Below are 13,854 nucleotides of genomic sequence, written 5' to 3'. Positions count from 1 at the left end.
AGACATGAGGTTATCCCTGTATAGGTACCTATAGTAATAAAGGTTATAAAATTAGAAAAAGAGGTTATCCTATTATTGACGTTATCCCTATTAGTAAGGTATGCTAATGTACTCTGCTTCTGTCCATTCACAGAACTCGGCGGCATTCCGACCTCCGTCCAGCGGGCGTGCTGCTCAGGCCAATCAATCATGCTGGCTGGGGACAGATAGCTGGAGTAAGTGGCATGTTGTTCTGGCTGCATGCTCTGCTGTCAGTCTGTTAATGTGTGTCTCTATGGCCTTCTCCGTCTCTCTCGCCTATCTGCCTGATCTGACAGACAGCAAATGCCCAGTAGGGCATGTCCCATGATGCTTCACCTGTTTTTGAGATCAGGTGAATTAAGAGATAACACAACACACAATGATCTAACACCTGACTCACACAAGTGTTCACACACACACACACCCACCACACACACCACACAATGTTACAGCCACCACTGACTTCACACACACCACACACACATGTCACACACACACACACAACACACACACCCACACACACCCACACACCACACACACACATTTTGATGGACATTGACAGATTTCCAACACACACACACAGACAGAGAGAGGGTGTTTGTTATGTCCAATACTATTTTTCCCCCTTGTCCTCTCCCTTAGTGAGCAGTGATTTTCATATAAACGAATAAGGATGGGCATTGATCTAACTTCATATGCCATTCATTAATATATTTCTGCTATGGATCGTGTGGATGGGAGGAAACTGTTTAAGAGTATTGGGATGTAAACTGCTTGTGCATGCAGATCATCTCAATCCCCTGACACCCGTCACGCCCCTGGTCGGTTGTGTGCGTGTGCGTGAAGCCCAGGCGTCATGCTTCATCCGTGTCTCTTTCTGTCGCTGTCAATTGCCACAACTAGCATCTCACATGTGACCCTGAGGGTCAGACGCCAGTGGGCTGTGACGTCTTTCATATACAGTAGGCTTCACGCAAAATCATCTTCTGTCCAAAAGCGCATGAGTCTTTCCTCTCCATCTCTTGGCCCCTGGACACGCGTCCACTTGCGTCACATGTACTGCTTGACGTTGTATTCATTTGACATGAACATCTTTGACTTTTTTGAAAATTAATCGCTTAGGACAACCTACTGTTTCTCTTCTTTCCTCGCTGTTCTCTTATTTCTCACAACCGTGCTCCTAAGAAACCCTCTCTCCACAATACGTCACGTCTCGCTTTCTATTCTCACCTCTCCTTCTCTTCTGGCCCCTTGCCTCTTCCCTCCTCCTCTCTCCCTTCTCCACTCTAAATCATGTCCTCTCTCTCACTCTCTCTTCCCTCCTTCCTCCTCTCTCTCTCGCACTCGTAAGCTCCCTTGTTAAGCCCGGCCAATTAGTGGCACGTGAAACTGAGCGCTGGTGGGTAATGGGGGCGCTTGCAGGGCGGGCCGACAGGCCCAGTCCAGCCACCATCGACCTGACCCGTCCCTCAGAGCTGGGATCGCTTAGGGACGACCGGTGCCTTCGCGTGGTACCACCCCGTGTGCTTAGCTCCTGGGTTTACCGTCCTGCTCCGCGCCCGTGCCCGGACAGCGTGGGAGGGGACCTTATGCGATGTGCGGCGAGACTGTCGGTCACCTGCAGTAACCATAGGTGCAGTGGAGATGACGGATGCCGTCGTTCTGTTGGTCGCTCCTATGTCGTGCCTGGGACAGAACGGGAGGCTGGTGTTTAGTATTTGAGGACCAGAGGTGGGAATATGGGAAGAGAAACTTGCTTGATTCCTAGCTAAATATGATCCTGTCTGCCCCTTTCCTGTGCACCTGTGAAGGTCAGGCAGACACGCTGGTGCTGTTGAGAGCATTCACTGTGGGTTCACGTCAGTCTGTGGCGGTGTGTTACTGGTCCACAAGGCTGGCCGTACTGGCCACCTGCAACAGGGAAGGAGAAGGAGAGGGTTTGAACACGGAATAGGACCAATCATGTGTGTGTGTGTGTGTGCTGTGTCTGTGTGTCGTGTGTGTTGGTGTGTGTGTGCCTGTGTGTTGTGTGTGTTGTGTGTGTGTTGTGTGGGTCGTTTGGTGTTGGGTGTGTGTGTGTGTTGTCCATCCACCAGGGGGATCGTAGGCGTGAAGATGGTTTTGATGGGCTCTGGCCTGTCCCTGTGTTGCTGTCATCCACCGCTGGGGGTGTTCGATCTCTTCTTTTCTGCCTGCGGTTAACAGAACCAAACCGCGGATCCCTCCTTCTCCATGTTGAGCTGGTCGGCGATCTGGTGATCTTCCTCAGAGGTAGGTTTTTTGGTTCTGCTTGAAGAGGGCAAAACCCCAGGGATTCCCTTTCAGTATGGGGCAGTTCCTGAGAGAGATAATCATAGAATATGAAATGTCACTCACTCCAGAAATCTCTTTTCTAAGGCCAAGCGGATGTGGTCTCAATGCTGGTCCTCTTCTTGCGTCGCGGTTCCAGCCCCTCATACCAGGCCGGGGAGCCCAGGGCGCTGGGTGCTAAGACAGGGAGTGGCCTGGTCAGAAGCGGATGGTACGCCACGGTTGTCTGCCGTAATAAACAGCACCTCCTTGCAGATCAACAAGGGACAGGGACGCAAAGGTAACATTGAGACCAGCGTCGCGAGCTCTACGTGTACACATTTTTGGTTGTACATGTTCGGTTAATACTAAATCTTATTTCCTCTCAAATGCCAAGAGTAAAGCAGCTATGCGTAAGTACATATCACAGGGCGATTTGGCGGTCATCAGTTTCTCAGGGGAGCAACACCTGTGCCATTACGTTGTGGGCCCTCGGCCAAATCTTCTCCCAGCGAGTTGAGGCTTTCAGCTATGGCGCACAGGAGGTTCTTTCTTTCTCTTAAAAGTACTCAGGTTCAGAAGGCCGTTCCTCCTGGAGCTGCCTCGGGAGTCGAGAATGGGGGTTGTTTTCCGTGCTGGCGGCTGAAGGAGTCGCCTAGAATGGGGTGTGAAATAAAATAAAAACTATGTAATGATGTCAAACCCAATACTGTCCCACTATATATCATATACCAACCACAGTGTCATCATTAATTGAATATGCAGGAACCATGGAGCTCTGTAGGTAATGTTAACATCGTTCCCCCTCAGATTCCCTCTGGTTCTACCCATCTTCCAGGCCAGCTAAGCCAGCTGGGATACCCCTATGAGATGGCGACCTTCAGCAGTTACCTACCTGTAGTACACCTTTTTAAATCACTGTTACATGAATGACTGGACCTGTATAATGTAACTGTAGTGGTACATCTGTAAAYCAGTGTAGTAGGAATGAGTGTGGTTTTACCTGTAGTACATTAGAACCTGATCTCCATGTGGACGCTTGATGAGAACCTTCCTCTGTTTATCTCTGCAGTATGAAGCGAGAAGGGAGACCTTTGGAGCCCTGTACCACTCTTACCTGTAGGACTATAGCCTGCTTGTTAATACTGTTTTACCTCTAGATACGAGGGCTCCATGTTTGTGTGAGATGAACAACAACAGCATGAAGGGATTCTGTGTGTGTGTGTGTGTGTGTGTGTGTGTGTGTGTGTGTGTGAGGACTTTCAGCAGTTACAACAGCTGCAGCAGCAGAACCTGACCATGCCCCAGTTTGTCCTGGTTCAGCCTGGCCACCACATCGCCACCCAGCTGCAGCCTGGCCAGTTCATCATCTCACAGTCGCCGCAGGGCCAGCAGAGTATGTATTACACACACACATACACGAGCACGCAGATACACCCACACGAACACATATACTCTCACCCTCCCTTTATGCCTCTTAAAAGTTCTCCATTATTCCCTCAACAGGTCTCCTGCAAGGCCAGAGTCTTCTAACTCAACTACCTCAAAGCCAAGCCAACCTCCTGCAGACTCATCCCAGCATCACGCTCGCCACACAGGTCAGACACTACCAGATACAGCTACCATGTTTCAAACCTTTCAAGTTTAAACCATGTTTAGTTTGTCTAACCCCATACGCACCCCATCTCCCGTCTTGTAGCCAGCGACTCCGACCCGCACGATAGCAGCKACGCCCATCCAGCCTCTGTCCCACAGCCAGACCTCGCCCCCTAAACGCCTGGCCACGCCCAGTCTGGAGGAGCCCAGTGACCTGGAYGAGRTGGAACAGTTTGCCAAGACCTTCAAACAGAGACGCATCAAACTGGGCTTCACACAGGTGGGTGTGTGGTTGGATTTGTCAGGGAGCTGTAGGAAGGTGTGTGTGTGGTTGGGGTTGTCAGGGAGCTGTAGGAAGGTTTGTGTGTGTGTGTGTGTGTGTTTGTATGATAACAGCAGAGCTGTCCCTTACCCTCTCTCTGTCTCCCCCAGGGAGATGTTGGCCTGGCCATGGGCAAGCTGTACGGTAACGACTTCAGCCAGACCACCATCTCCCGCTTCGAGGCCTTGAACCTGAGCTTTAAGAACATGTGCAAGCTGAAGCCACTGCTGGAGAAGTGGCTCAACGATGCAGGTTTGTCCCTGAGCTGACCGCCAGCCCTGTGTGTGTACTGGATTGTGTACTGTATTGTGTACGTAAACGTACCTGGTCTTTACCTTTGTCCCTGTCCTTTGTCGCGGTGCTGTTTATGCAGACAACCTGTCGTCTGACCAGGCCCTGTCRAGCCCCAGCGCCCTGGGCTCCCCTGGCCTGGGTATGGAGGGGCTGAACCGCCGACGCAAGAAGAGGACCAGCATRGAGACCAACATCCGCTTGGCCTTAGAAAAGAGATTTCTGGAAGTGAGTGACATTTCATATTCTAGATTATCTCTCAGGAACTGCCCCATACTGAAAGGGAATCCCTGGGGTTTTGCCCTCTTCAAGCAGAACCAAAAACCTACCTCTGAGGAGATCACCATAATTGCTGACCAGCTCAACATGGAGAAGGAGGTGATCCGGGTTTGGTTCTGTAACCGCAGGCAGAAAGAGAAGAGAATCAACCCCCCCAGCGGTGGATACAGCAACACAGGGACAGGCAGCAGCCCCATCAAAACCATCTTCACCCCTACGATCCCCCTGGTATGGACAACACACATCAACACAAGACCACACACCAGCACTACATCACAAACTACATGCACACACACACCAACACACACGATTCACACATTTACGACACACACCATTCTGACCCGATGGTTTGCCTATTTTCGGTGTTCAAAAACCCTTTCCTTCTCCTTCCCTGTTGCAGGTGGCCAGTACGGCCAGCCTTGTGACCAGTAACACACCGACCACACTGACTGTAAACCCAGTGATGCCTCTCAACAGCACCAGCGTGTCTGCCCTGACCTTCACAGGTGCACAGGGAAAGGGGCAGGACAGGATCATATTTAGCTAGGAATCAAGCAATGTTCTCTTCCCATTTCCCACCTCCTGGTCCTCAAATACTAAACACCAGCCTCCCGTTCTGTCCCAGGCACGACCATAGGAGCGACCACAAACACGGCATCCGTCATCTCCACTGCACCTATGGTTACTGCGGTGACCAGCTCCCCATCGCTAAGCCCCTCCCCCACGGCGGGGACGGGCGGAACCCAGGAGCACACGGTGGTCACGCAGGCACCGTCGTCCCTAGCGACCACTCTGGGGACGGGTCAGGTGATGGTGGCTGGACTGGGCCTGTCGGCCGCCCTGCAAGGCGCCGCCCAGTTACCCACCAGCGCTAGTTTCGCTGCCATGGCCGGGCTTAACCAAGGACTTATGGCGTCATCGCAGTTCACTCCTGGGTGAGTAGGATGGGGAGGGGATATTTGAGCAGGGTCTGATCACAGCACATATCAAACTACAGGAAGGGCTGTCCTCATGCTATATCTGGAATGCAGAATTATATAATGAAATATAATCTTTCAATAGTATTTGTGAATAGTCAAAACGTTTTGAATAATCATAGTATTAATAGTAGCATATCATCATCACAATCTCAGGAATTGGAGGAGGAATCAGAATGATTTTTAATCTCTCCTGCTTTCTTACTCTGTGTGTCTCTGTGTGTAGGGGGGCCTTGTTGAGCTTGGCTCCAGGGGGGCTGGGAGGGGCTCTGAACACRGCCATGTTGAGCAACAGCACCCTAGCCACCATCCAAGGTCTGTGGAGCGGCAAGTACACCTGTTTAATTACCTCACTCATTTACATAGGCTGTTCTCATATTGCACTGAATAAAAATATAAACGCAACATATATAAACGCAATTTCAAAGATTTTCCTGAGTTACAGTTCATATAAGGAAATCAGTCAATTGAAATGAATGAATTAGGCCCTAGTATATGGATTTCATGTGACTGGGCAGGGSCACAGCCTGGGTGGGCCTGGGAGGGCATAGGCCTACTCACTTTKCCCACAAAATGGCTTTATTACAGACAGAAATAGTRCCCCCACTCAGATGATCCCACAGGTGAAGAAGCTGTATGGAGGTCCTGGGCTGGCGTGGTTACARGTGGTCTGCGGCTGTGAGGCCGGTTGGACGTACTGCCAAATTCTCTAAAACAACTTGGAGGCAACTTATGGTAGAGAAATTAACATTCAATTCTCTGGCAGAAACTCTGGTGGACTTGAGACATCTGTGGCATTGTGTTGTGTGACAAAACTGCACATTTTATAAGTGGCCTTTTATTGTCCCCAACTGTGTAATGATCATGCTGTTTAATCAGTTTCTTGATATGCCACACCTGTCAGGTGGATGGATTATCTTGGCAAATGAGAAATMATCARGAATAGGGATGRAAACAAATTTGTGCACAACYTTTGAGAGAAAGAATGGAAAATATCTGGGATCTATTATTARAGCTCATGAAACATGGGCACAATACTTTATATGCTGTGTTTATACATTMGTTCAGTGTAGTTTTATACTGTTTGTCCAACATCAATATATTTAAGACTACCTTTATCATTGCTCTGAACCTTCCACTTATACACCTGTAGAACAATGGAGGCTGCTGAGGGGAGAGTGCCTCATAATAATGGCCGGGACGGAGCAAGTGAAATGGCATCAAACACCTGGAAACAATGTGTTTGATGTACTTGATACCATTCCACTGATTCCACTCCAGTCATTACCACAAGCTCGTTCTCCCCAACCTGTATAACTAGTCTGTACCGGACACTGTCCTTCTGGTCTTCACCACACGTCACACCATCCTGTACAAGACGTAATGAGAACTCCCGCTAGCTACATTACCCTTCATATCCATCCACAGTTAGCTGTAACTCCACCAACTGAGGATGTCTAGATATCTAGGTAAACCCCTCTGTCCCTCCTCTCCTCCCCCTGCAGCTCTGGCATCAGGCGGCGCTCTCCCCATCACCTCGCTGGACGGGAGCGGTAACCTGCTGTTCGCCAACACCTCCGCCGGCAGCACCCCCAACCTGATGCAACCCCTCTTCCTGAACCCCCAGAACCTGTCCCTGCTCACCACCAACCCTGTCAACCTGGTGTCAGCCGGAGCTGCTGGGGGCGGGGCCCTGCAGGTCTCAGCTGACCACCAGGTCACCACGGCGACTGTACCAGTTCCCGCTTCCACCATCACCACTGCCTCCAGGACCCAGTGAAGCTGGAGGCCTCAAATGGAACCCTATGCCCTATTTAGTGCACTACTCTTGGTTAAATGTAGRGTACGATATGTCTGGCTCTGGCCATATTAGGGCACTATATGGGGGAATAGGGCTGTTGTTTGGGATTTGGCCTTAGACTAATGGCTCTACCCACCTGTTCCTCCTCTTCCTTCCTCCTCTTCGTCATCTGTCATTATTTAAATATTTTGCTGCCACCAAAAAGAAACCCTCTGTGAAGCGGGTTGGAATATTTTWMTTTTYTTTTTAATGTTGGTCTTTTTTTCATTCTCTCTTCCCTAGTACTCCAAAAATGATGTTTTTGTCGTTGGACGCGGCGGGTCACACAGGAGGACTGGGGCGGCCATTTTATGAGGCATGATCATCTTGAACTCTATGGTTTGTGCTCCTTGTGTGACCCCTGACCAACGTCTTGGGAGAGTAAATAACAGAGAAGACCCACCTTTTCTACTCCGTCACCTTTTTCACAAGTAGAGATCTTTCTCTTCCCTGTTCAGAACTTCTTCTGAAGTACTTCTAACCAAAAATGTGTGATTTTACTTTTAAAATTTTTATTCTAACAAAAATGATTTACTACTAAGTTCACAATCTACATCATCACTAAAAGGGGGGTTTGTGCGTCTCCCCTGTCTAGGTTGAGTTTATTTAGTGTCAGAGGCTCTGTTGGAAAGGCCTCAGCACGAATATCAAAGTTTTATTTTCGAGGCGTTCTCGTTTTAGTTTGTTTTCTCTTGTTTTTATGTGAGTGGACATTTTCAGAACTTTACGTCTAACATTAAGTTTTATCTGCTATATATATAATTGGTTTTATCGTGGTTATAAGGCTTTAGAAATCTCGTAATAATAAGTGGCTGATATAACGGTTATCGTTGCTTTAAGGAACAGGGTTAGCTGCGTGGTCTCTCTCTGGTCCTCTCTGTCTGGTAACACTGAGTTTGACATTTCGCAGTAGCCCAGTGGCCATGGAGCATTTGTAAATGGTAGTCTAGGTGCGGACCATAGACACTGATATAAGAAATGATAACGCTTAGAGCTTTAACCCGGGTTACATATGGACCCATGTCTGTGGGGTGTCGGGGTGGTGGTTGTGTGTTGTGGGGATCATGGCGGGGGGGTTCAGGGTTCACAGTTCAGGGGTCAGGCAGTATAGGGGCTAAGTGGTTTTCTTGTGACCTTTACAGCTCAGGCAAATACAGACGCCTCGGTTAGCTGTATGATACATGGAGTTCTGTGACTGAGTGTTCTCTGACGGTCTGTCTGTATGGTTGCCATGCCAACTGGATGATGTTGGTGTGCGGTAGATGGAGACGTTGTGTATTTTTGCTCAGATACTTTTCATTTTTTTAATGCCATTGTTTTTTTAATGCCACCAATGAACTGCAGTCTGCCTGTTTTGAAAGACTTAAACATTCTGTCACGTTTTTTAACATGTTTTATGGTCCATTATTTCTGCAGTCTTTCGACTGGCTTACTTCAAGATATACCAAAAATATTTGTTAAAACTAGTGCTGTTTATTGTCAGTGTAGCTTAGCCTAGTCCTAATATTTATGAGTACAAACTCTCTCTCTCTCTACACAACAGGAGATGAAAATGCAATATGTTGATGATCACTTTCCAAAGACAAACTTATTTTTAAATTTGACTATGGCTCTCCCTGCTCAGCTTTAAAGTAGCAGGGCAAATAACCAAAAAGAAKGGTATGGGAAGACGGGAGGTCAGGTGTCGTGTCTCCCTGTATAAWGTTCATATATTTGAGGYYTGTTTAGGTTTGAATGGTAGTGGTTATATGATATCAATGGTTGCTTATCCTCAAGGCTCGGTCCCGTTTCTCTACATGTTTCCCTCTATGATGATATGGCAGACTGTCCTGATGCTTTCTAGACTGGCATATCCGCTTGGGCAACAGTTTGGACTGTAGTCAGGCTTTCAATAGTCGGGTAAGGGCTGTCCATTTGAGTTTTTCTACTAATCCTCAGCCATGAAATAAAAAGCTTGAACCAAAGTCGTTTTATCACTAGCTGCTGTGCCTGTGTGAGCCAGCAAGTGCTGTTCACACGATCACTATCTTARATAATATTACTACTGACAAGTTTTCTCCTCTTAAACCCACCTGTGTGCATCCCCCACCTCTAACCCGCTTCTAAGGAACAAGGATATTTTAGCTTTAATGACCAGCTGCTTTAACTTAGAATGGAGGCAAACGTTCTGCGTGTTTTCTTCTAGCTTTGTGACCATATCCTGTTAGCAGGTCTCGGTTTCCTGTGGTTGAAGCCTTCTCTCCTTCCCCTCAATGTCCAACTAGCTTTACTACGGSGAGCTCATCCACTGGCAGCACCAGTAAAGACGTTTCGGACCTACCAAGATCCTGACCTGTAACCAAGCAGCGTAGCCTCTGTGCTGCCCTTATCGAACTGCCCCTTTTCGTAACAACAACACCACACAACAGTAGTGTTGTGCTATTGGCCCTAACATAACCAGATTAATGACTGCCTAGTTTGAAAGCAGAGAATTCGCTCCARGCTGTTCAGTTTTTATGTGCTCCTTTTTCACCCGTGAATTACTTTGACTAAATACCTCAGCAGCACWTAAACATTAGGTTCTCTAAGAAATCTGACACCCGCTGAATATTGTAGAATGTACAAGAACTGTAATGGCTGAATTGTACAAGATGGCAAAAAAGAGTCATCGTTATCTCAAACTAGGACAAACTACTACTGCTATTTTCTAGTACTACTACTTATGGGTATTTCCAGGTTTMAACAGTTTAACATTATTTTGTGATCCTTCTTGCCAAAGCAAAGCGAAAGCCTTTCTCTCTGCGGCTGGGTTGATGTCTCCATGCTGCTCACTTGGCTGGTGTTCTGTCCGAATGGGACTTGTCGTTCTATTTGTAGTCCTGTTTGTAGTCACTCACCAGTCGTGAWGTGCGGTAGCTAGGTGAACCAGTGTCCATTGGCACCATTGGAAGTTAATGAAATATTTATCTGCGGAGCGACTAAAGGATAAGAGAAAAAAAGCTTTTTTTTCTCTTCTTAATTCTATACATATATATACACAACACATGTAAGATATTCATATTTTATATTTGAACTAGTATGTTATCAAGACTGAATGTAGTGTTTTGTCATGCTTATATTCAAAAGAKYAAAAAAAATATTTMTATTAATCATAMCAATTTTGAAAAACTTTCAAGACCAAAAACTTAGACCGCGCCCCCTTGGTGCATGAATCGCAGACACCTGTAGCCATCACGTGTGGGTGTGGTCTGTTGAGTGGGAGGGGCTTGCTCTGGTGTTCCTATTGGACAGTCTCTGTTTGTGCTGTTGCTAGGGAAACGGACTCTGAAGCGCCTAATCTTAATCTTTCATTGTCTTTTTTGTCTGTGTGTTTGGTTTACTATGGACTTGATTTGCTGTGCTGTTTTTAACAATCGTTAGATTTTTTTTTAATTACGTTTGCCTTTAATTGTTTTGTATAGCACGAGAGGGCAAGATCACTGGCTTCCTTAGTTTGACAAAATATGAAAATTATAATTTACGCCTTATCGTTATTTAGAAGACAAAAGCATTGTAGCATATGTTTGTGTGAGAMTAATCTAGTGAGAGAGGCTGCCTCCTCGCTATTTTTTGTGTTTAGCTAGCCTACTCAGTGCATAGTTCTTGGGCTTGTGCTGTTCTGGCACAGTTATGTTGCTACCTATGACTTTAGGGGTGACTCATGCAGGTGGGAATACCTGTAGGAAAAGCTTTACTAATAACTGAACTCCAGCAGGGGGGGAGGGGGGGTGGTGTGTGTGTGTGTGTGTGTGTGTGTGAGAAAGGAAGGAAGAGAGAAGGGAGAGCTGACTGCAGACCACAACGGTGCATTTGTTCTCAGTTTACAGATAAAGTATAATGATAAGAGCATTGAAGGAAGATGGGAATATGGAACAGTAACTGAAGTGTCTCAGTGATCCATTGCCTGTGATGGAGGCTGATACAGGATCTTTGTTGGTATGCGATGGTGCACCAGTGAATCCTCTGGTTTGCTATATTTAATTATAACCTGTTGTGATGGCTCAGTGGATCCTTCAAACATACAGGATCTTTGTGCGTTAGTGGGGATCCCCTTTGATACAGTTTTATTGTGTTTGGTGCAGTTGTGGATCTGGATGTCTCTCAGGTTTGTCTGATGCTCTAGAAGTGGTTCTGTGTTGATGTATGTGGCGCAGTGGTTCTGTGTGGTYGGTGTAAAGGTTTTGTAAAGGGAGAGGGCAGCGAGACACCAGGAAGTCTGGGGTAACTAGCTTGGTTAAGGGAGCTGCTGTATACCTCATTTCTATCTRGAGACTGAGTGAAACTTGCTTTAATCTACTTTAGTAAAGAAAAATATTAAACTTAAGAAAAAAAAACATAAACAACACCAAAAACACATTGTCCTATCAGAGAAGCTCACAAATGTCTGTTTTAAGAGTACAGKGTGTCATGACAGCTGCTGCCACCGGGGGGAGACAGGACACACTCCAGCACTCAAGAATGTCTGCTTCTCTTAATTTTTTAGACGAAGAGCATCATCATCATCATCGCTCACGCTAAACACACAGCGACCTCTCGCACCTCCACCTCCTATTATAATGCTGAAAGTATACTCACATTTCAGTTTTTAGTAGTATGTACTTGATTTATCCCACTCCTATTCTGTTTTCTATGATTTGACAATCCTGTCCTTTTTATATTTTTATTTAGATTGTAAATGTAGATGTTGGTGTGTGTCTACTCACCTGGTGGCACGCTGCCTCGCTGCACTCTCTTTCCTGTGGTAATGTTAACCAAAGACTTCCAAAGTGATTGTATATGGACTACACCATCTCTCACCCCTCTCCGCCTCATCATCCCACGAGAAAAGACATGCAGCTGTGCTCACACACYTTCTTCCCTGAGCACCTGTAATGACGATACGCCTGTATGGCAGAGCTGTGTGTGTGTGCGCGCCACGGACACAACAGGCACCTGTAGCAGMGCCTGTGGGTGAGGATAGGTAGAGTTTGGAGGGGCAAAGTGAGGTTCTCTGATAGACAGATCAATTATCCAATCCCGTGATGGCTGGGMGATGTTTGTTAATACACATTGAGGGTGCATCCTGTGCACGCTGTAAAGGCTCAGGAGTCACTGTTTCTGTCCCTCTGTCTGTCTGTCTCCGGGACTGTTGCTAGGACACACCTTTTCRGTCTCAAAGACTGTCACAAAAATACACTGTTTCTGCTTCTTGGATACAGTGCGTCTGTCTGGCTCCCTATCTGTGTATTGTAGTTGCCAGGATACATTGTCTCTAGGATACAAATTCTCTGCTTCTTTCTCTCTGTCTCACCACTGTTTTCTTTCTTTCTCTGTGMCTCTCTCTTGCTTCTCTCTCCCGCTGTGACACTATGCATCATGGTCCTTCACTCTACATGGCCTGTGTCTGATTGACTAAGCTCTTTGGTCAATGGAGTCCCAGGGAAACATTTTATGATGCTTTATTCCAAGCGGGGGAGTTGTAGGATCTCACAAGCGCTATCCCAAAGCAAAAAATATCCCAAAAATTTAATGTTTGACAAACGCAGATACCAAAGATAACTCTCTCTGTCCTGTCACACTCTCTCTCTCTCTCTCTCTCTCTCTTCCTCTTTCTCTCACCCTGCAGCTTGTGTATTAAGAGATAACCCAGCACTGGCTTTAGCCCTAGCCCCAGTAATTCCAAAGCTTAGATGTATATTTTGGTATATTTCTGAGAAATCTAAATGGGAAAAAAGTCTGTTTTTAAACAACAATCTTGTCTGTTTGGTGTATCGATCTTTTTCTGTCACAGCATGGAACTAATTGCAGAATTGTTTTACTCTTGGTAGATTAAATATATATAGTATTTTTGTATGTTTTGGGGTGTGTAAAAAACATTCTGTGTGTGATTATATCAGTTAACACGGCCCAAGTGTCCATGGTTAAAAAAAAAAAAACAAGCAGGAACAATACAATAAAAACAAAAGGTCAACTTGTAAATATTACTTCTGTTTGTGGATTTTTGAGGAATGCATTCTGTAAAATCATTGATAATTGTCCCTCTGTAAACCAAGCTTGGGCTAAACTAAAGGAATGTGTCCCCTTTATCTTCTGACTAGTTTTTCCTCTGAATACTCCCTGTCTGTCACGCTAGAACTCTGGGAGCCATGCTGTCGTTGTGATGCGCGGTTCCACTGTTACACCATGGACTAGAACACTGCTCACTGTTGCCACGGGGACACATGCCTCATATCCGACTAAGA

General features: G+C 46.6%; 1 protein-coding gene across 4 annotated transcripts; it reads left to right on the top strand.

The window, feature by feature from the left end:
• Positions 1-2,978: 2,978 nt before the first annotated feature.
• On the top strand, positions 2,979-13,551 carry LOC111980009 (POU domain, class 2, transcription factor 1). Of its 4 annotated transcripts, none has more exons than XM_070449110.1 (11): positions 2,979-3,207; positions 3,577-3,706; positions 3,817-3,908; positions 4,010-4,186; positions 4,339-4,480; positions 4,602-4,747; positions 4,835-5,026; positions 5,199-5,304; positions 5,424-5,733; positions 6,002-6,090; positions 7,281-13,551. In XM_070449110.1, exons 1-11 carry the CDS (start codon positions 3,070-3,072, stop codon positions 7,553-7,555), a joined length of 1,797 nt encoding a protein of 598 aa, XP_070305211.1. In that variant the 5' UTR covers positions 2,979-3,069; the 3' UTR covers positions 7,556-13,551. The 4 variants fall into 4 exon arrangements, with proteins under 4 accessions (XP_070305211.1, XP_070305208.1, XP_023866465.2 ...); XM_070449107.1 differs by having other exon boundaries at positions 2,980-3,207; positions 6,002-6,102; XM_024010697.3 differs by having other exon boundaries at positions 2,980-3,207; positions 4,832-5,026.
• Positions 13,552-13,854: the final 303 nt, after the last annotated feature.

This window comes from Salvelinus sp. IW2-2015, linkage group LG2 (assembly GCF_002910315.2).
Source record: "Salvelinus sp. IW2-2015 linkage group LG2, ASM291031v2, whole genome shotgun sequence".
Taxonomy (NCBI): Eukaryota; Metazoa; Chordata; class Actinopteri; order Salmoniformes; family Salmonidae; genus Salvelinus; species Salvelinus sp. IW2-2015.
This window is presented reverse-complemented; position numbering and strand designations above follow the sequence as displayed.